Here is a 23,413-nt window from a genome sequence, read left to right on the forward strand (position 1 = left end):
CCAGTAAACATGTTTATGCCCCCATATCTCCATGGAACTTCTTCCTTACCTTGTCTGTCTGGCTGTCTGGCTATCTGTCTGGCTATCTGTCTGTAGGTATAAACCGAGATCTTCTGGAGCGCCTTCAGTTGCCAGTTCCTGACCAGGAGAGGAGCTCCTACAGCCTGGTGCTGGTCGAGAGACTGATCAGAGTTATGAGCCAGGCGGCACAGCCAGGTAACACACACCCACCGTCATCTGCCCGTGTGATGAATATGAAATTAACTATTTGACATGCTGTTCCATACCACAAACTGAACAATAACATACGAGTATGGGAACAGTCTGTATAAACACAGTCTGTATAAACACAGTCTGTATAAACACAGTATGTATTAGAAGAAGTTTGTGTAAGTGAATTGAAACGTTTAATGAACACGTTCTGGTCCATTAATTCCATATTAGACATTATCATTATCATTGTACACATTATTCCATGTTAACACTGCTTTGTTAAGTCCGTGCGGAACTACAGTAATGTATCCTCCTTACTTATTCTTATATTTCTCTTGTGTGTGTAGATGGTAAAGTGCGTCTAGCTACACTGGAGCTGAGCTGCCTCTTACTAAAGCAGTCTGTGCTGTCTGGAAACCACTGTATAATCAAAGACGTTCATCTGGCCTGCCTGGAGGTACGGCACACACAAACATGTACACACTACTCAGGATACAGAAACAGTAATCCCACAAACACACATAAAGAGTTTCGGGGGATCAGAGCAGGCAAGTGAAAAGTTGGATCTTGTCCAGAGTTTTTCCTCCATTGCAGATAAACTTTATTAGTTCCTCAGAATCTGCAGCTGCAGGGTTTCTCAATGAGTGCTTCTTTGTGGTAAGGGCACATGGCACCTTTCAGCACATGGTGCAAATTGCCATGTGTTGTATGTGTAATGGTTTAAAAATGATGACGAACAGGATCAGTCCTTTTCTTCTCCTCCAGTAACTGCCTTCTCCTGCTCATTTCCTCCCTCTGACTCCTCTTCCTCTCCCTGCGACCCGCCCTCACTTCTACAGCACATTTTCTTCCTTGTCCTTCTGGGAAATTTAGAATTTCTTCTCCTCTCAATTCAGTGTAATCCTCCCCACCCTCTCTTTTCCATTCCTCCTTCCTCCTTCACAGGAATTACAGGAAGTTGCTTTTTATGTATTTATTTCCAGAATTTTTTTTTTTTTATGTTTTTAAATTCACTGTCTGATCTGTCTGAATTTAAAAGTGAACTGAAACCTGGTCACGGTCAATTTCCAGTATTTTCTATTGAATTGGTCTGGCCAGGTTTCACTTAGCACTGATACCAGTCAGTTTAACATCACTGGGGAGTTTCTGGTGAATTTCCCACGTCTGACACTAAGGTTTAACATTAAGGAAGAGCCCCTTTCAATCGGGTCAGAGTTTGTTTGGCTGAAAGGGTAGTTTTTAGTTTTATTTTTTGTCAACTTGTGACTTCTAGCTCTCTGTGTACTAGCCACAGAGACAATGACAAAGTGCCAGAAACCTGACCCTAGAAAAATATGAATTCTGTTAATATTATTTTAAGTTGGCCCTGACCCTACTAATTCTCTTTCCTCCCTGCTATGGGGAAATAGCTGATAATCATTTTACTTATCTCTGACAGGAAAGAAGAACAGAAAGAACACTGGCTGTATATACACTTGAAGTGAATGAGAAAATCAGGAAAGGATTTGATGCCGTTAAAGGAATTGGTCTTGCATAACACAGCACAAGAGTGACTACTTAACAGTTGTACATCAGATTCCTATTAAATTTGGCATTCAAAAGCAATTATTAATTGAATATATATGTGACAGCACTTACCTCTGATCGGAAATAGTCTATATGAATAGGCATAAGAAACAATATGCCTTGGAATTACGTTTTAAGTTAAGTAGCTCCTAGTAAGACTAATTGTGCCTTTGTTTTGAATTAATCACTGGAGCGCTTAAGTGTATTTTCAGCAGCTGCTTATATTGTTATTTGTAATACTGTGAATTGTGGTGATGTGTTTCTGTAGAGCAAGTTTATGTTCAAGGTTAAAGATAGGTTGCACAGATTTAAATTAGTAAAGCTTGTTGGGGAGCAATTACCTTGGAAGAAACTCTGTTAGGTTTTCATGTTTTTAGAATGAATTTGGTTTGTTAAGATCAAGATTTATTTGTTTGAATTATTTACTGTTGTATTATGTTAAGTGGAGAAGTGTAGCAGTAGGTAAAATACATGTCCTCCTTCTGCCTACTCCATTTTCTTCTAGCAATATTTACCTTTTTTCAGCTCCTCAAATACCGCAGTGATAAGTTAAACGTAGATTTTTTATAACCAACAGAATATCACACACAACAATTAGTTTCTTACCTGTCCATTGTTTGAAAATATAAATTTAATCAAGATATGTTTGTATTTTATTTGTGTGTATGTTTAATGAGTTTAGACTGTATTTGCAACATACTGTTTATACTTCATGATTGTGTTTCCAGGGTGCTAGAGAAGAAAGTCTCCATTTATTGCGGAGATTCTACAAGGTGAGTGTACGCAGTAACGCACAGAAACAAGATAACCAGACTCTACCCAATCCACACACACACACACACACACACACACACACACACACACACACACACACACACACACACACACACACACACACACACGCACCAATAACTTACAAAAATAAGTCATTTCTCTCCCATCTACCCACACATATGCATATGCAGTATATTGACACAGACAAAGTTAAGGGACAGCAGACAGACAAAACACACATGCAGACAAGCAGACATTGGGTAATGAAATTATATTAATGCAAAATATTTAGCATTTTACTGGCTGCAGTAGCACAATAGGATTTCAGTCATAAGATGATACTTGGGTGGGGAAGCAGACAGTGGGAGAATAATAAAGGAAACGAACAAAACCGTACAGACAGCCTACCTGGCGTTACAACCAGTTCTTCTTGAGAAACATGTTAAGCCTCTTTTGTTTCTCATTTGCCTGAACGTGTATGTATGTTAGTGTATCCATTGATAATAACTGAAACCATTTCCCTGAATGTGCAAAACTGAAAGTGTTTCCCATGTTTGCTATACAATGGCACATTTACACACATAGGCTAAAGTTTGGTGCAGTCTGCTTTCTGTTTCTCTTTAACTGTCGTATCAGTTTTGGAATTAGTCACATGTTTGGCTGAAACGTTGTATTTCAGAATTCAGGAAAATATCATTGTGATTAACGCGCTGACTCCAAACCACATTGAAAAATAATTTTTCTGATGAAAAAAAACATGGTTATAATTGACCAATAGTGGTTTCTCTCTTGTTAACTGGCTTTTTGTTTCGAAACTGGAACTCCCAGCAGCAGAAAATAAAGGCTTCAACGGATTTTCAAATCCTGCCTTAAATAATGTTCATAAAGATATTCATCAGGATCACAGTGACACAGTAAAACAGTAAAGCTGCTGTGGAAACAAAGTTTAAATGATGATTTTATTAAATGAAATGTTTTAAAATAAAACCACAAATCTCCTTGCAAGAGAAGCAAGAGAAAATGTTGGATGTTTTGTAAGTGAGAAATGAATGATAAAATCCTCTTGTAAATAATGTTGCTCCTTACTCATTAAATTAGTTTTTTTTATTTCATAAAACCTCACGACTGCAATTCCATTTAACACCGTGTTCATCAGTTCAAGAACACTTTCACAATGTAGGCGTTGTGTCAGTTGAGTGGCCTCCCTCAAAATGAAGATGTTCTTGCATTGATAAAAGTAGCCTAGACATGTCAGGATGGTTACATGAACACAATGAACCGAGGATGAGTATGTACATCATCACAATCAATGTCCTGTCCGTTAACTGTGCATATCCAACAAACTGTCTTATCTGTCCTGCATTTCCTGTTTTGGTTCACAACATCAACATAATTTCGGTGATGGGACATCATTTAAGAATTCCTCTCCCCCTCACACAATCATTTATATGGGTGATGTGCTGGATTTGTACACAGCACTGGCAGTATCTTGTTTTGTCGAAAGGGGCCTGCAACAGTTTCCAGATAATAAGCAGTCCTTTTTTTAGTAAGTCACTCACCTATCACATGCAGCAATAGAAGAATGTGGTTATACTGGGGGGACATATGGCCATACAATCACACACGCACAAAAATAACACGCACGGCATCGACTCCACAGAAAAGGATTGTTATCTGACAGTGGCGTGAGAGTGTGTATACTTCCATACACTGGTTTTACACTCTGCATGCATAGACATGCACAGGCAGATGAGTCAGCTGAGTGTATGATATCAACACAAGATTATGGCCACAAGGTGGAAAACACAAAAGAGGGAGTCTGGACCAGTCATAATGTTTTCATGACACACCCGTAGGTGGTTAAACTCTGTGTCCACTCAAAATATGTTTTTCTTCAAATTAGATATTTAAGGGGAAAGCATGATTTGTGAGTCAAATCTGGTCCAATTTGCAACTTTTACAAGTGGGATGTAGAAACTTGAAGCCACCGCTGCACATACACTGAGACGGGGCTTTACAATGGAGTAGTAGACTTTTTTTTTTTTTGTGCCGCAAGAAAACACAATTTTTATATTCTGCGATTCCAAATTTTTAGTCAGGTAGGAGCATGGCTGTCTGGGTGAAGGAATTTCCCCTGTGGTGATTTATCAATCAATCAATCAGACTTTATTTGTATAGCGCTTTTCATACCAGCAAAATTAAATACCAAGTGATTCACACAATAAGCCCTTTTTCAGAGCGAGTGAGGCCGGAGGGCTACATGACTTTCTCCTGTGTGGTACTGTAATCCTGCGCTGTGAACTGTGGGATACTGAGTAGCGCTGCGGTTTAGACCGCAGGAGCAGATTTTTATAGACGGACACACATTATTGTTCCAGGCAGACTATTTGTATATATGTCGTAATACGTGTCCGGAGGCGATGTTTTAGTCATCAGAGTTTTGTGTTTATTAACTTCCTTCTTTGTACTAGCATCATGTGTAATGAGTAAAGAGATTTACATTGCAAGTCATTAATAGGGAAAGAATGTAAATAATTCTAATATATAACTATAAGCACAAATCAGATTTTTTTTATTGGAAGTAACTGTGATTATATAACTATAACTAATTTACCATTACCATTCTTATTTATTGTCTCTGGCTCTCTACTGTCACTATCAAAACAAACATTACAGTCTTGTAGTGACTGGCTGATTTGCACTGTTCCAATATGATGCCAAAACAAGAAAGAAGAAGTAAGATGTGTTTACAATACAGAAGAGTGTGTACATATTGTAGAGCTACATAATTGGACATAAAAGCATTTGCTTATTTCTGCTTTTACGCATACTGGCTTCATTCACAGCTTCAGTTTCATGCAAAAAGGAGCTGAACTCAGTATGAAAGTTCACCCAAATCCAAGTTCACTACAGAGGCCACATTCCTCTCTGGCTTATTTTAACTGGCTTCCAATTTTATTATGTCATCACAGGGCGAGGAGATCTTTCTGGACATGTTTGAAGATGAATACAGGAGCATGACGGTTAGTTGGCTTTCATTTGAAGTGTTTGTTTCCCCTTGAAAAATGAAACGTGATTTACCTGAGATTCTCCTTGATTTGTTGTTACTCATGTCATGTCTGTCTGGGTGCTGGCTTGTCCGTACATGTGTATGTTGCAGAGTAAACCACTGAATGTGGAGTATCTAATGATGGACGCCTCAGTACTGCTGCCACCCACCGGTACCCCTCTGACTGGCATCGACTTTGTCAAGAGACTGCCCTGTGGGGATGTGGAGAAGACACGCAGAGTATGCCCACACACACACCGAAGCTCAGTCCCCATTGCCGTCTGAAATCAATGAAGGATTGTAGATGAAATATGAGTTTCCACTTGAGGGCACATGAAATCCATGAAGTAGAAATGTTTAACTTGTGAAATAATAGCATATATTTTTACAACATAACTCCAAAAACAACAACCTTTGCTTTAAACACATGACACCAGATTGGCAGCACTCCAAAGCTCAGATGAAAGATAAAATGTTTCAGCCTGATTCTGACAGTGATAAATACACTATTATTGATGTCACAGTATTTTTAAGGAGCCCTGACTAACGGTTTGTGTGGAACGTCTCCACTTTCTCTTCAGGCGATCCGTGTGTTCTTCATGTTGCGGTCCTTATCGCTTCAGCTTCAGGGAGAGCCCGAGACGCAGCTGCCTCTGACCAGACCTGAAGACCTCATCAAGACAGACGACGTCTTAGACCTCAGTAAGACACACACACAAAGAAACGGAGGCATACTGTATACGGTACAAAACTAGTCCACAGGCCGCAGGAAAGCTGATGTGTTTATTTATCCCTTTTCACTTTGAGTCACACATCAGAGAGTGCAAGGACAACATAAGAGACTAAATGAAGTCTATTTAGTGCAATTAAAATATAACCCAAGAGAGTCAAGGACTGAGAATTACAGAGCAGGAGAAAACAACAATTCTAACCGCCCCCTAGTTATCCACTCTCTTTTCTAAAAGGCTTACACTTTCTGCGATCTATAACACAGACATCTGAGAAGAGTGTTAACAGAACCTAGACACAAGCAAAAGTTCACAACCACAGCGACGCAGAGACGAGCGTACAAAGACGAGAATGTACGCATTCAGCTTCCCACACACTGAAGTAACCTGAACACACTTCTCTTACTGTACACAGGTGATGTTATGGAAACTTGCACGTGGTTAGCTTTGCCTTGCAGGATATCACAAATACATTTGCACAGTGATGTGAACAGGAGCGATGGCACTGTCACACACGCAGTGCACAAGATTTGCAAATCTGTACATCCTTTTTTCTTTTCTTTTTTTTTGACATGAGAATTGCACTTATTTGTGGCGCCTTGATGCTGAAGTTGTGACGAACAATACAGATGTAAATATGCTACCTTCTACCACCATAACCTCTAGGCTTTACCAGGGTGCCTCACTCAGATGTATTGGAAGGATAAGCCTAGTTCTCATTTTTATCCTCTGTATTATTATGAACAAATCCCAGTATACAGTGGGTACGGAAAGTATTCAGACCCCTTAAAATGTTTCAGTCTTTGTTTCATTGCAGCAATTTGCTAAAATCAAAAAAGTTCATTTTATTTCTCATTAATGTACACTCAGCACCCCATCTTGACAGAAAAAAACAGAAATGTAGAAATTTTTGCAAAGTTATTATAAAAGAAAAACTGCAATATCACATGGTCATAAGTATTTAGACCCTTTGCTGTGACACTCATATTTAACTCACATGCTGTCCATTTCTTCTGATCCTCCTCGAGATGGTTCTGCTCCTTCATTGGAGTCTAGCTGTGTTTAATTAAACTGATTGGACTTGATTAGGAAAGGCACACACCTGTCTATATAAGACCTTACAGCTCACAGTGCATGTCAGAGCAAATGAGAATCATGAGGTCGAAGGAACTGCCCAAGGAGCTCAGAGACAGAATTGTGGCAAGGCACAGTTCTGGCCAAGGTTACAAAAGAATTTCTGCAGCACTCAAGGTTCCTAAGAGCACAGTGGCCTCCATAATCCTTAAATGGAAGAAGTTTGGGACGACCAGAACTCTTCCTAGACCTGGCTCGCCAAACTGAGCAATCGTGGGAGAGAGCCTTGGTGGAGGGTAAGAAGAACCCAAGATCACTGTGGCTGAGCTCCAGAGATGCAGTAGGGAGATGGGAGAAAGTTCCACAAAGTCAACTATCAATGCAGCCCTCCACCAGTCGGGGCTTTATGGCGAGTGGCCCGACGGAGTCTCTCCTCAGTGCAAGACATATGAAGCCTGCATAGAGTTTGCCCAAAACACATGAAGGACTCCCAGACTATGAGAAATAAGATTCTCTGGTCTGATGAGACCAAGACTGAACTTTTGGCGTTAATTCTAAGCAGTATGTGTGGAGAAAACCAGGCACTGCTCATCACCTGCCCAATAGAATCCCAACAGTGAAACATGGTGGTGGCGCATCGGCTTGGGGTTTTTTCAGTGCAGGGACAGGACGACTGGTTGCAATTGAAGGAAAGATGAATGCAGCCAAGTACAGAGATATCCTGGAAGAAAACCTCTTCCAGAGTGCTCAGGACCTCAGACTGGGCCAAGGTTCACCTTCCAACAAGACAATAACCCTAAGCACACAGCTAAATAACAAAGGAGTGGCTTCAGAACAACTCTGTGGCCATTCTTGACTAGCCCAGCCAGAGCCCTGACCTAAACCCAATTGAGCATCTCTGGAGAGATCTGAAAATGGCTGTCCACCAACATTCACCATCCAACCTGACAGAACTGGAGAGGATCTGCAGGGAAGAATGGCAGAGGATCCCCAAATCCAGGTGTGAAAAACTTGTTGCATCATTCCAAAGAAGACTCATGGCTGTAGTAGCTCAAAAGGGTGCTTCTACTCAATACTGAGCAAAGGGTTTGAATACTTATGACCATGTGATATTTAATTTTTCCTTTTTTAAGAAATTTGCAAAAATTTCTATTTCTTTTTTTTTTTTTTTTCTCTCAAGATGGGGTGCTGATTGTACATTAATGAGAAATAAAATAAAATGAACTTTTTTGATTTTAGCAAATGGCTGCAATGAAACAAAGAGTGAAAAATTTAAAGGGGTCTGAATACTTTCCGTACCCACTGTAGATTCCCTGGTTTCCAAACTGTTAAATGACTGCAGTCCTACCCTTTTTATATCTTCTTATCTTGAGGCGATCTGTTTATAAAATATCTACTGACCTTAAGGAAATATAATCATAACTACTCTTTTATGGTTTACTTGGAACTGAGTGTTCTTTCCAAATAATCATCAGATATCAAGATAACATTGTTTTGGAATAGATTAAGGACATACAACCTACACTGTTGCTGTCATGACACTGTTATTTAATTCCACTTGGTTATTGTGTGATTCAGTCAGATACTGTTCACCACCCAAGAACAATCGAATAAGAAGCCTCACTGTCTTCTGCTTCTGTCTCAGTGGAATTAAGTTAGTATAGTTGGCGCTGACATTTCGATCCCAAGTCGTGCAGGTTAGATGAACTGTTGACTTTAAATTGCTTGTTGGTTTAAATGTGAGTGTGAATTGTTGTCTTAATATGTGTCAGTCTGCAAACTGGCATAGCCCAACTCTCTCTGTCAGCCCTCAGATAAAGGATATCAAGGGGTAGATGCTTGTTTGATATATTTATATTAGTGTTATAGGTTGTTCATCACTGCCCTATACGACTTAAGCATTTCAGTCTAACTAATACTGTATACTGTTTCACTCATGGTTTCATTCTGAGAATAGAGACTTAATAGACAGGAAGCCCATCTCTCTTATTTCAAATGTATTCCCTCATTTTAAACCTTTTTTAAATTTGAATAAGCAGAACATCTCAGAAAGAAAGTAAGGTTCACCACAAATTCCTCAGAGCAGATAGTGTGTCATACAGTATCTTATGATGCAAGCCAAGAAAACCTCCTTTTCTCGGTCTGTTTTCTTTTCCCCTTTCACAATTTCTTTGCACCATCTCTGTTCTTCTGTCAGTCTTTTTCTATACCAATCAGTACTGAAAAGGACTGTCAGGGTTGAAATGTAAAAAAAAAAAAAAAAACACCCTTTTGTAAAAAGGTCGCCACTACAAGTACAAGTAAAATGTTTTATGTTTTGTTTTCTTTTAAGAGTATTTGCGATTTCAAATGATTAAAATGTATGTATAACATTAAAATCACTTCTTAGAATTTGATATGAAGAGAAGAGCTCATTGTGAATTCCACTGGGTAGTTTACTTTGATGACTGTACCGGCTGTGGTAAATTTAGGTAGTCATAGCCTTTCAGAGTTATCGTATCATCTGTGATGACTGAGCTGCAGTTTCGGTAATTTTTGGAAACACATTCGCTGAACGATTATTGACTTTATCCTGAGAAAGGTGGCATGATGAAGGGATCAAACCAGTGACAAAGCAGTGTGCCTTCAGATACTGAAATGCTTTGCATTGTGTTGCCAATTCCATTTTTTTTTTCATCCATTTTTGTCGTCATACATATTCGACACCTCGACAGCTCTGCTTTCATTTTCCTAAACCATGGGGGGGGGCGTTTCTTAATTTCTTCTTTTGGTATGGGGGTTGGTTATCTTGAAAAATTAACTTGATAAATGGATGGAAACTGGCTGTTTTCATGATTCGAAATGCCTGCCAAAAGAGCCTGTGGCAGATTTAGGTAATGATAACCATCATCAATATCAGTTAGGACATGGCTTCCAGTAACTTCTTGTCACTTGAAAAGATAATTTAACCAATCTTTGTTTGGTTTCAATGATTATTTATATTGCATTTAACTCTACCCATGTGTGATTTAAAAAATTATTTCCTTGTTGGAATTCACTCCTTTTTTTTATGCCTCTGTGTTGGCAACAGCCATGGCCAGAGGCATTATATTTTCAGTTTGTTCGTCCATCTGACCCATTCTCGTGGTCACAGTATCTCAGGAGGGAATTTCTTCAAATTTGGCAAAAATGTCCACTTGGACTCAAGGATGAACTGATTAGAATTTGGTGGTGAAAGATCAAGGGTCACGGTGACCTCACAAAACAAGTTCATGGCCATAATTCAAGTATTTATATGCTAATTATAACAACGTTTTGCACAAATGTCTGGTCTAATAGGATAAAATGATGAAGTGATTTTATATCCAAAAAGGCTAAACGGTCAGCTTCACTGTGACATCATATGGTTCTGCAACAACACTTTTTATTTGGCCTGTTTTTGGAAGTGGAGATAATGACATTCAAATTTGGTCAGGTACTGAATTGGTGACAATAATCTTGGGTGTCCACCTTAAAACTATGGTAACTCAACAAAGTCAAGTCAAATCAATTTCGAACCCTGAGTCTCCTCAGAACAGTCTGCTCTGCCCCTTCCTGAAAAGGCCTTCAGTGTTATGGGTCCAGTCCAGTTTTTTTATTGATCTATCAATATAGTGATATCTTCCATTCCACCAATCGATGAAGGCATTCAACTGTGAGACAGTTATTCTAGTTTTTACTAAGTCACTGTCACTTTCATTTACGTATGGTGGTTGACTAAGAACACACTCATACAGAGTAATTGTGGCGAGCAGAAAGGTTTTTCCTCACAAGTTAAACCTGCAACCTTTCATCCACAAACTCTTTTTCTGACCAATAGGCTGCCACCACTACATTCCACCACATCCTCTGGTAACTCACAAATGAAGCACAGAATATTTTCTATTCTTATTGGATCAGAAGAGTATGAGCATTGTGGTTGCAGAGATGGTATTGCAAGGGCGGGGCAATGTTGCATTCCCATTAACGGGAACATTGCCATAAGTGTAAAAGTGCGTTGAAGGAAGGGTACCTAGTCAGATTGCATACATGTGTGACTCAAGGGACATTCACATTGATGCTGTTCTAGAGTATGGAAGTTCTGCAGAATAGTGCAGCAGTGGAGTTTATTGTTAAATTACTAATTTATTAAGTAGTAAGATTCATTTTACAGTGGCTTCATAAAAGTATGAACAGCCCCCTGGATTTTGCGTGATTGTTTTGTGAGTTGTTTTGGTCTGATGTGTTATATAGTCTACTGAACTTGTGACCAGTTATCTTTTGGTGATGAAATGCTCAAGAGATTGGAGGTTTAACTAAACTTAAGTCACATGTTGTTCACACAAGTGAATACAGTCACGCCATTGTCTGCCTGCAGTAATGTTTGTTCAAGCTGGCAGGTTGATTAGGGACACTTGATAGCTCAAGGGAATATTTGCAGGGGCAGGGAATGTGAATGTGAATACAAGCATTTAAGTCTAGCTGCTCCTTGCTGCACTGTTGTCTGGTCCTTTTTAACTGAGCATATATTTTGCTCAATGGTACCGCTGCTGTTGTTAAAACAGGGAGAGCAGAAGGTGTCTTATTTACTAGTCATCCACATTTCTGAAGAACGGCTGAATACTTTATGATGGCAAAACTGGCCTGATATATGATGACACAGCAGTATGCCTTCAGCACCGAAATAACCATTTTAGTTGCTGAAACATCAATATTCCATTAGTTCTTGAGTTTTATTATGTATATGTAGTTCTTTACTTCCTTCTTCTGAGAGGAGCAGTAAATCTAAAAATTCACTTGACTAATATGTAGAAACACTGTTTACTTCATGAAACTGTCTTCTTTCAGAGAAAGGTGTTTCCCTGCATTTGGATGTTTTGGATGAAAGTACTTCGAAAACAAATTCAGTGCTTGAACCTGTCACTGTGTCAATGATCACCAAAAAACTACTCGATAGAGACAGAGTCAACTTGTTGTCTATGAAACGTCCCACATTTTCAGCCTTTTTGACCAGGAAAGTTGACCCACACAAAAAAAAACTTGCAGTCAGAAGTCAAGTGGAAGTTGGGGGGTGGGGGTTTTTTCCAAGCTGTTCTAGGGGTTCAAACCATCAAACTTCCCCTAATTTCTCTGACCATTTGCCCGTTCACGTCCCTTTTCTGCAATAGTAAATCAGGGACTACCTCTCCAGCTGCAGGTACTTTTCACCGCTCACCATTTTGATCTATTAATATGGGTTAGTGTGAAAGTCATATAAATAGAACCCAACGTGTATGATTTACACTAAAAGCCACGGTGTGCATCAACAGCTGTCTGACCTTGAGAAAAAAAAATAAAATTGTAATTAAAAATTGTATTTCACCAGAGGAAACGCTACTACTGCACTGAAGGGCCAACTTGAAAGAAAATGGATACTCAATGACATCCGAATGATTTCACATGTATAGCATTAGTCACATTCCAGTTTAAAGATGGATTGGCTAGGATTCTTGAGAATAAGAAATGAAGTAACATAAATATAAAGTGGTATGAGTAAGACTACGACTTTAGTGGGGCTGTACCGTCAGCGTGATGTTACTTGGTTACATTTCATGTTTGCTTTGCAGTAGCTTTTGTGGTAAACTGAAGTGAAGCTGCTGAGATGTAGGCTTATCGTTTCTTCATCGTCCTAGACGTGTGGGAGAGAAGTGTCTCTGTCCTTTAAAAGTGTGTAGTGGTCTGTTTTGACTGTGTGCGTCTGTCTGCCTGCTCTATCAGTTTGTTTGTAGTATACATTATTTTGGTTGGTATAAAAGTCAAATAAAGCTCAGCAGTAAAACACATAACTGCACTTAATTAGGAACGTTCATAACTAACAGGTCATTTTGTCTGCCTGCTCTATCAGTTTGTTTGTAGTATACATTATTTTGGTTGGTATAAAAGTCAAATAAAGCTCAGCAGTAAAACACATAACTGCACTTAATTAGGAACAGTTCATAACTAACAGGTCATTTTTCAGGGGTAGTATTACTGTACATTAAAGGAAGTTTTTTTTATTTTTTATATTTGGTATTTATGTTTTGTACCGAGGTTTTTCTGAAGAAGTTGAATCATTGTGTTAATTTGTAACATAAAACAGAAGTAGACCGTTAAAGCTACAGTGCTCATTTTTTGTGGTTTTGCATTAGTAATGAGTATGTTCCAGTCGTGTGTGTGTGTGTGTGTGTGTGTGTGTGTGTGTGTGTGTGTGTGTGTGTGTGTGTGTGTGTGTGTGTGTGTCATTTTAGTAGATGCTGTAGTGTTTGTGTTTCTTGAGGCTTCATTGTTTTAATCATAGTAACACTGGACTAATTGATGTACTACAATAAGAAAGTGATGGTCATTCGATATATGCAGTGCAGCTGTGCTGTATATTTTACAGCAACTACAGCTGACATGTCTATCATACACTAAAACCTCTTTAGAAAATGCAATTCTACATACAGTCTGGTCAACATTACTTTTTGCCATGCTAGCAACTCAAGGGTTGGCGATGTCAGTCTGTTGGTCAGCTGGTCCGCCACTTTTGTCCTAACTAGAATATCTCAATCTATGGTTTAACCTACATTTTAAAAAAACACTCATCGGCCACCGCAGATTAATCCCGTTGATTAAATTGATCCCCTGACTTTTCCTTTAGTGCGAGTTTTGAGTGAGATGTCTCAACAATTATTGGATGAATTATTGTCATGATGGTACAGAAATGTAATTTTTTGTACTCTTGACTTTTCCTGTAGTGTCACTATCTGTCAGAATTTGAAGAATCATTCTTGCTCTAGCTGTTAGTGTTATGCAAACAGCATACTTCATATGTCTTGAATGCAGAACATTGGTCCTAACAAGTGACAATGTGTTTGGTAAAGATCACAGACAGATATGAGGCATCTATTCTATTCTACCTCTACCTGAATCACACACTTACGGTCATATCTATCCATCTTTTTCAGATAACAGCGACCTTATAGCCTGTATGGTGGTTAGTAAAGAAGGCGGCCAGGCCCAGAGGTTCCTGGCTGTAGATGTGTATCAGATGAGTCTGGTCGAACCAGAAACTAAACGCCTTGGATGGGGTGTAGTCAAGTTTGCTGGCCTTCTGCAAGTAAGAGAAAAGTGGTGTGTTCATGTCTGTGTGGATGTGTCTTTGTGCTAAAGAGTGCTATTGAAAACACTCATTTGTGTGTATTCCTGTTTTTTTTTTATTGTGTTTTATTTAGTTTTCCCCCTAGCTTTTTATTCCAAGTACATAAGCTTTGTTTTCGATTTCCTTTTTCTGTTTTCATTGCCAATGCATCCAGTCTCCACTTTTACTCATTCAGCATATTATGTATTTACCGCTTACATTATTGTTTCTTTTTCCCCATTCCTTTTTTTTCCTTAGTCTTTTCTCCATTCCTCGCACTGCCACCAATTTTTCCTTCCTATTTCTCTTCTTTTCCCTTCTTCATTTATCGGATGTTGGTTTTGTTGTTTCCCGAGCCCTTTATATAATTTTCACTGGAGAAATGCTAGAATTATATCATGGCATAACATACTTTACTGTCACTTCTATGTATTTTAAGTGTAAACATGCTTAGTCATGCTGTGTACTGATTGCAGTGTATTCTGAAATGTCAGTATGACCTATGTTAAATTGATATTGCATTACATTTTTAGAGAAGACAAGGAATTCTGATATCTGCATTGGAGAATACATACAGTATTCTATTGTGAACCTGATATAGTGAAAGTGTTTCCCACATACTTTGAATCTCGGTACTATAATGTTTCCTTCCTTTTTTCGAATGTCATGTTAACTACGGTTTTTGGGTGTGAACCTGTGAATGTAACTTTTGTCATTTTAAGGTGCATTTATCTGTTTCTCAACTCATTTTCTATCTGTCTGTCCTTGTCTGTCCTTGTCCCATGGTTTTATTAAAATTTTCTTTTACCTTTTCATTCTTCACTTTCTCTGTTTTCCTCTTTCTTTACCTCTCTCTCTCTCTCTCTCTCTCTCTCTCTCTCTCTCTCTCTCTCTCTCTCTCTCTCTCTCTCTCTCTCTCTCCCTCCCTCCCTCTCTTAACAGGACATGCAGGTGTCTGGAGTTGAAGATGACAGCAGAGCACTGAACATAGTCATCCATAAGCCGAGTTCCAACCCGCACGCCAAGCCTCTGCCCATCCTGCAGGCCAACTTCATCTTCGCCGACCACATCCGCTGCATCATCGCCAAGCAGAGGCTGGCGAAGGGTCGCATCCAGGCCCGACGCATGAAGATGCAGAGGATTGCGGGTGAGAATACAGGAAGCCTTTTAAGGGCTCAGCCTCACTCTTTGAAGGTCAAAATGACCCATTTTTACTTTTTGCACAGGACAGCAAAGTGGCTGAAAGTCTTTCAGAACCTACTTTTGAGTGCAGAACAGACGTTTTTACAAGAAATCACATGAGTTAAACAGAAAGGACTGAGAGAAAATGTAACACTTAAAAACAGTGACAAATCGAATCGAGTCGACAGTAATGTGCAACCACAGCTTAACAGCTAGCGTTGCTTCAAGCTAATCTTTAGCAAGCCTCCAAGATCTTCAACAAAAGGATTAAGTCTACTTAAAAAACACAATCAAAATATGAGCTACTCTCCAACAGAAGTGGCCGCTAAATCTCTGTATTAGGAGCTTCATAGCATCAGTCAGTTCCCTGAATCAGACAGTGTCCTTCTCTTGTCCTTCAATTCTAATTATTTAATTAATTACTTTTAAAAAGTGACTTTCTCAATTTCCTTTTGTTTTCAGTTTTGTTCCCTTTTCCTGTCATCCATGATAATTAAAGATTTTCAACCACAACTAACATTGGTGATCTGAAAGTTAAGTCAACCCGACTGCTGTACTCTTTGTCAGGTGCTTTAAATAAAAAACAAAGACCTCACAATAAAATGTCTAAATTATGTTGTAAATATGTACTAATGCATATTTCATTTACTGGCCAAAATGTCTGCTCCTTGTTTGTGCAAAGTCGCGCAGAAAAGTAATCAAGAATCGTTTTGTGCTGCAAATACTTTGGATGGATTTACCCATGAGTCACTTGTACTCCCAGTACCAGTTGTATGATCTTTTAGAATTGCACACAGAAGTAAAAACAAGATATCTGAAATATTTCCAATGCAGCAAAGCAAAGGAGGATGTGAACCCTGCCAAAACACATCCAAAGCCCGCTCTCCTCTGAGTTTAGTCCTCTTCTATGACACAAAGCAGGCTAACGTTTTCTGTAGTCTCACAACAGGTCCCAGAGCGTGATGCTTTAATGGTGCTGTGTTTATATCCCTCTTACCCTCTTTGCTTCCTCTGTACGCAGCTCTGTTGGACCTGCCTGTGCAGCCCAGCGCAACAGAGGTGCTGGGTTTCGGTCAGACTGCCAACGCTTCACCCAGCGGCCTGCCTTTCCGATTCTACGAGCAGTCCAGACGGGCGCCCAACGACCCCACAGCAAACAGATCGGTCTTCGGCTCCGTCGATAAAGTACCAGGTGACCAGGGTCCACTGCCAACATATAGCTGCTTTAGTCTGTACACTGCTTTGGAGATCCAGACATTCACCTTGCTTTATATTGAGACATAGTAGACACTAAAAGGATCTGAATGATTATACAAACATCATAAAGCAACGACAGTTCCCCTGTTTGACACACACTGGATACTTTATATTTTAATAATCAATGATAGAACACCATTCTTTTTTAATTTGGAGAAAACTTTTTCAGAAAGTTCAAACCAAATAGTGATAATATCTGTGGAAATGGGTTTGTGATTTGATCTTTAGTGCAGAAGTCTAACAGTGAGTCAGTCTTGTTCCTATCAGGAGACAAAGATCAGAGGCTTTGTGTAGAAATAAGACTCCTGAGAATACAGTTGAAAACTCCCCTACCATTGCTTTCATTTTTAAAATCCATGCATTTTCATTTATGCTAAATACCATTTTCTTTTGTTTTACTTGAGGTTCCCTTTTGTCTGTTGCCTCATCTGTTCCTGACCCCTAAGCGCAGGTTATATTACCTGCTGCAGTCCCTGAATAGGACTCTTTTTTTGACTGAGCAAGGACAACTGCTGCCGCTGTGGAAAATACTTTCAAATCCTGAAATCCGTCAATGTGAAAATTATAGCAAGCTTCTGTTTGAGTCAACATTTATTGAAATGTATTTATAGCCACTTTAAAGGTCAACAAAAGTCATTATGTTTTTCTGATTAGTATTCATAACTGCTTTAGTCTGTACATTTTACATACATTACATTACATACATTTTATGTCGATCTCTCAGAATTAGGTACATTTAAAAGCAAACCTAAGGATACAAAACTACACATAAAAAAAACTGAAGCTTACACATGAGGCACATCTTTTCTTGTACATTGATGGCTAAAATACGATTGAAAGGCGACATTCATCAACAGAAATTAGGATGCTAGGACTAGATATGGGTCGGGCAAATAACTACCCAGCCATGGTAACGCATGCGTGTGTCTGTGCGTGTGTGTCTATGTTCATGTGCGCCATCTCCAGGTTTCGCAGTGGCTCACTGTGTGTCGCAGCACAGTCCCTCGCCTCTCTCCTCCCCCTCGCCTCCCTCCAGTGGGAGTGGGAGCACAGGAAGATGTGACTCTGTTACTGCAAGCACTATATCAGCTCAGAGCCCCACAGGTAGCTCACACACAGCACGTCCACATTCCCCACATACATAAACACATGCATAAAGAAGCACATACGGTACATTATAAAACACACACGTTGGACTATAATGTCAAAACGGAATGACTGTATAACGTAGCCAGACTCTTGGAGCTGAGGCGTTGTTAATACTATACTATGCACTATACAGCACACACATCCTTTACGTGTAGAGTATTGGGTGAGGTACATATGAACAAACATACCACAGAAACCACATTAGTTTGCACTAGGTGTCAGTTGAGCTGTTGGTATATACACAGGGTAGCATTATATATATATATATATATATATATATATATATATATATATATATATATATATATATATATATATATATATATATATATATATATATATATTATATATATATATTTTTTTTATTTTATTTTTTTATATATATATATATAATTATATATATATTTTATATAATATATTATATATATAATATATATATATATATATATATTATATATATATATAGAGTAGGCGTCTACTTGTGATGTTCCCTTGCGAATGTAAACAATGACATTCTGCTCTTCGAAGAAGCTGTACTAGTGCATTCAGGTCATTCTTACTATAGATGATATAGGTTGTGCGTAAACAAAGACTTGTTTGAAGCAGTTTCACTTTAATTCAACTGAACGCAAGTGAACAGAATACAAGAGCAGGTAAAAGACAGAGGAATGAGAATTTAAGAAGGTTAGGATTAGGGTATAGGTTAGGGTTGGAGTACGGATGGGTCGATGAAAATGACAATGTGTTTGCAGATCTGACATTGATTATTGTAAAACAGTTTTGTTGTATCTTTCATACTGCACCATTACACTCATACAATGTAAGTATGCTCACATAGTAGTTCATAGTACGTAGGTTATGTTGTAAATGTTGTTCTACTAATACAACTGCTGTTGCTGCTGCTACTTTAACCTTCCTGTGCAGTTTGTCCACCCTGTACCTCTTTTTCTCTAGGTTTTTATTTTCTCACATTGCACTGTATACTGTACATTTGCACATTCTTTAGTCTATATTTTTTGCATATTCCATTAATTTTAAACACAGTACATCTCTTCGTTTTCAAGTATATTTTACATATTTAAGTACATTTTTGTTTTATATTTATGACTCTTACTTTTACAGTACTTACAGTGCTCAGTTTCTTACTATATTGTGACCTTTATGCAACATGACAGGTTTTCCCATACAAGGTAAATTCCTTGTATGTGAAGCCTACTTGGCAATAAACCTGTTTCTACTTCTGAAAAAAAAGGAGGTACTTTCTGAACACTTTGTGCTGTGCTCCTCAGTCGTCAGTCTGCCTCTGTCTGTCCATATGAGTGTGTGGCACTTCGTACCTGCATAGATCCCTGTAGTAGCTACATAAAGTTCTCCTGTGTGTGTCTGTCTTCATGTGCAAACCCAAAGGGTTTTAGGGTTCCCACTGGTTATGGAATTTATCATGAAATTTTGAGCTATGTTTTTGGCAATAGGCTTTCTGCTGAGATTAGGAAATATTGTGGTATTTCACCAGCTTGAAATATTACATAATTGAACTTGTTTCACAATTCAGTTGCATATCATGGTACATGTTTTCTTGCAGTACATTTTATTGGAAGCTACATTATTTTTATTTTTTTTTACCCCTTCAGAGCATCTCTGCAGAAAATCAACATTATCAAAGCCGAACAAACATTTGTTGAAGCCTTCATTAAAGAAAAGCCACATCATTTCACACCAGAAAAAAAAAATGTGTATCTTCCTCTGAGCTCACCTGCCTCACTCTCTCCTCTCCTCTCCTCTCCTCTAGATGATGGTACGTTTTTGGAGCACACCCCGCCCTCTTCCTCAGGCGGAGAAGGGGAAGGTGGAGGTGGACAAGTAATGCAAGTCTCCTCTACTCCCTCGGCCGCAGTCACAGCTCCCGCCCTGGCCCCGAGCCTCACCCCGGCGTCCCAGCCCACCATCTCCCTCCTCACCGACAACAACGCGGATGCCCTCAGCGTGGAGTCACTGACGCTGCTGCCCCCTGCTGGCTCACCGCACCTGCACCCCTGCGCCAGCCACACTCCCGCGACACACTCCCTCCGGAGACCCGACGCCTCCATCACGGAGGAGGAGGACGAAGAGAAAGAGGAGGACTGGAAAGGTGAGCCAAGAGAAGGGGTGGAACTGCAAGAGGAAGAGGGGTCGCCGACGGATGCGACAGTAAAAGAGCAAACCATGACAACGGAGTTGGTCACGCCCACTGACGAGGAGCCGGAGGGAGGTGGAGAGCCAGAAGACACACCTCTAGAGGTGAACAGAGACCAAGAGCTGCAAGAAAGAGACAGCTCGACGGAATATGCTGAGCAGACAGAAGATGCAGAGACACGCACTGAAACACCAGACTCCCCTGAACTGGATTAAGCAACACACTCTCACACATTCATGTTCATGCACTTAAACTCGTCTCTCCACACACACACACACACACACACACACACACACACACACACACACACACACAAACAGAGGACAGTGAAGTGTGATAGTGGAACTATCCAGCTTGGCTGCAGTATATTTTCATGTTGCGATCTGCAGGTAGTGTGTGATGTGAATAGTTTAAGGGGGCTTTTGGAGGCATCTCAACATTTGGGTTTGCACATGAAGAAAGACTCTTTTTGCTCACAGAGAGAGAGCGAGAGAGCAGAGGACGAGTGAGGCACTGGTCGAACTCAAGGGGAGGCTTAAAGCACATTTGGGTTTTTGTGCACTTGAGTCTGTCCGGTCGTATTTTTAGCAAGCGTGTGTAAAGGCGCGCAACCAGCAACGTTTTTTACTCATTCTGATTGTTTGTCAGCTCAAAGCACACACACACACACACACACCACACACACTGCTGCTGCTGCGAGCTTTTTTTTGTGGTGGTGGTCAGCTATGCTAGCACAGATACAAATGTATCCAGTACAGACACAGTAGCTGACTCTGTCTGTACTGTACGCTTGTCTTTTTACCACTTGCATGCCAGACCCATTAGTGGTTACTGCCACCTAGAACTGCGTGTGTGTGTGTGTGTGTGTGTGTGTGTGTGTGTGTGTGTGTGTGTGTGTGTGTGTGTGTGTGTGTGTGTGTGTGTGTGTGTGTGTGTGTGTGTGTGTGTGTGTGTGTGTGTGTGTGTGTGTGTGTGTGTTTGTTTAGTGTGTGTGTGTGTTACGTGTAAAGTAGTGTCCGTTCTGTTCCCGTTTACTAATTAGTGTAAGTTTATGTGAATAGTCTGTGTATCTGTGTGCTAGTGGGTGTGGGTGTGTGCTGCGTTTGTGTAGTGTGAATTGTGTTCCTGTCTGTGTGTGTGCTAGTCAATGTTTGGGTGTGTGTGTTTGATGTGTGTGTGTGTGTGTGTGTGTGTGTGTGTGTGTGTGTGTGTGTGTGTGTGTGTGTGTCGCTTTTCGATAGCCAGCGCACATTTGGTTTCCATCCTTGTTGATGTTGATCTCTTGAGCTGACAGGTTAGGACGGGTTGCTTGAGTGAGGCGTAACACAGCGCTTTTTTCCCACATATGCAACAGTAATCAACAAACTTTGACCTCGTTAGTTTGATCGGCTTTTATTTGAAGCTCCATTCCTTCCCCGAACCCTTTCTATAGTTTGTAACCTGCAGGGACTAGACAATGCTTATTCATTTATTCTTTCATTCATTCAGAGTGGTGATTCAGCAGTCAGCAACCTGACCGACAGAATGAAGTGGAAGATCTGAATGGAGCCGTGTGTGTGGTCTTATGCATAATGGATAGCAGCTGACTGAATAAGTAGTATCTCTGAGTCCGTGCAGGCATTCATTCGTTAATCCTCCACATGAAGCATTTCGCTCTCTGTTTTACTGATTGAATAGCGAACTATTGTTTGATATACTTAGAAAAATAGATTTAAAACCTGCTTGATTCAGGGAAAGTGTGACAGCCTCATGGAGTGATGCAGTATATTAGGTATCGGTGATGTGTCAACTGAAAGAACATCCGTGTCTTCAGGTCTGCACAGCGCAGCGCTCGGTTGAATGTATCTGCCGGTTGTCCCTTTTGGCGCTGACCTCAGCTCAGTTTTACTCTCCATGTATTTGGGAACTGTCTGTCAAAACAGGATGCTGAGAACAATGCTGAAAACAATGTAATTTTCTCTTCTATCCAACTACTGATGAACCATAAAATGCCCACATACCACCTTTAAAACAAACTGTACGTGTTTGGATTGTGTACAAAGCTGCGTTTGAAACCTGGGGAAATTGCAAATAACGCCATGAAACAAAGGCACTCTTGGAAAACCAACATGACCCCTCCCTCGCCCTCCTCCTTCAATCAGCTGAATAAAGCTTTACTACTGCAATAATCTTAAGAGCTAACCAATGAGGGGAGAGATGAATGTAACAGGCAACTTGTCTCTCCAAACAGTGGCGTTATTTGATCGATTCAAACGGGATCAGTGTATTTTATCCTAAATTCATGACTTGATTTGTAACTAACAAAGCACACAGTCACAGATTCTTTAGAGCATATTATCTCCCTGTATGCTCATCCTTTTTAATCCTTTTATTAACTTCTTCCTTTTTCTTCATCTTTTCCCCTCTGCCACGCTCTTCTTTTCCGTGCCATTATCATACAGCTGAAGTCTTAATGCTCGGTCATTCTTATTTTTTAACTCTGTACAGTCATCAACAAGTTTATAAAAAGAGAAATTCAGAGCAATACTTTTTTTTTTTTTTGAGTCGGTCTCTTAGTATTTCCATCTTGCTACTGTAAATAGCAGAAGAATGATAGCGATGATCACTGACGTGCTGAAGAGGCTTGGCACCTTTTGTAGAGCAGCTAATGATGGTTAGCAACAACATGGCGGCATGTTGTTTCTAACCAGTGGCAACCTCTCCGAATATGACATGCCTCGCTTCCATTATTTAGTCTCTGATTGTAGTGTGTGTGTATGTAATATGTTTGTATGCTCTGTAAATGCTTCTGGCTTTTAAAACCTGTAATTATTGTTAATGAACTGAAACAGAGGAATAAATAAAGAACTGCAATAAATTATTCTACTTAACAACAGTGAGACAGCTGCATGAGTCGTGTTATTGTGACAGAAGAGGGTTTGTCCTCCCCCCCCACACTGGTACTGTTCTCTCTCTCTCTCTCTCTCTCTCTCTCTCTCTCTCTCTCTCTCTCTCTCTCTCTCTCTCTCTCTCTCTCTCTCTCTCTCTCTCTTGCAAGGTTTTTTTTTCTTCTTTTCCTTCCTAGCAGAACGGTACACTCTGGTAGTAACAGAAGAGGAGTTTCTCCTCAGTGT

The 23,413-nt window shown here is 39.8% G+C and overlaps 1 protein-coding gene across 4 annotated transcripts in view; it reads left to right on the top strand.

The window, feature by feature from the left end:
* clec16a (C-type lectin domain containing 16A) overlaps nt 1-21,282 on the top strand; it is a 40,736-nt gene extending 19,454 nt beyond the window's left edge. For 3 of the 4 annotated variants that reach the window (XM_051388977.1, XM_051388978.1, XM_051388980.1), the window contains 11 exons: nt 97-216; nt 561-670; nt 2,508-2,552; nt 5,526-5,576; nt 5,714-5,842; nt 6,184-6,304; nt 14,367-14,518; nt 15,482-15,686; nt 16,743-16,913; nt 17,945-18,082; nt 19,917-21,282. In XM_051388977.1, coding sequence (XP_051244937.1) covers nt 97-216; nt 561-670; nt 2,508-2,552; nt 5,526-5,576; nt 5,714-5,842; nt 6,184-6,304; nt 14,367-14,518; nt 15,482-15,686; nt 16,743-16,913; nt 17,945-18,082; nt 19,917-20,515 — 1,841 coding nt within the window. In that variant the 3' untranslated portion in view covers nt 20,516-21,282. The remainder of the gene's footprint in view (nt 1-96; nt 217-560; nt 671-2,507; nt 2,553-5,525; nt 5,577-5,713; nt 5,843-6,183; nt 6,305-14,366; nt 14,519-15,481; nt 15,687-16,742; nt 16,914-17,944; nt 18,083-19,916) is intronic. The other variant, XM_051388979.1, reaches the window with a different exon arrangement.
* Nucleotides 21,283-23,413: the final 2,131 nt, after the last annotated feature.

This window comes from Dicentrarchus labrax, unplaced genomic scaffold, assembly GCF_905237075.1.
Source record: "Dicentrarchus labrax unplaced genomic scaffold, dlabrax2021, whole genome shotgun sequence".
Classification (NCBI taxonomy): domain Eukaryota; kingdom Metazoa; phylum Chordata; class Actinopteri; family Moronidae; genus Dicentrarchus; species Dicentrarchus labrax.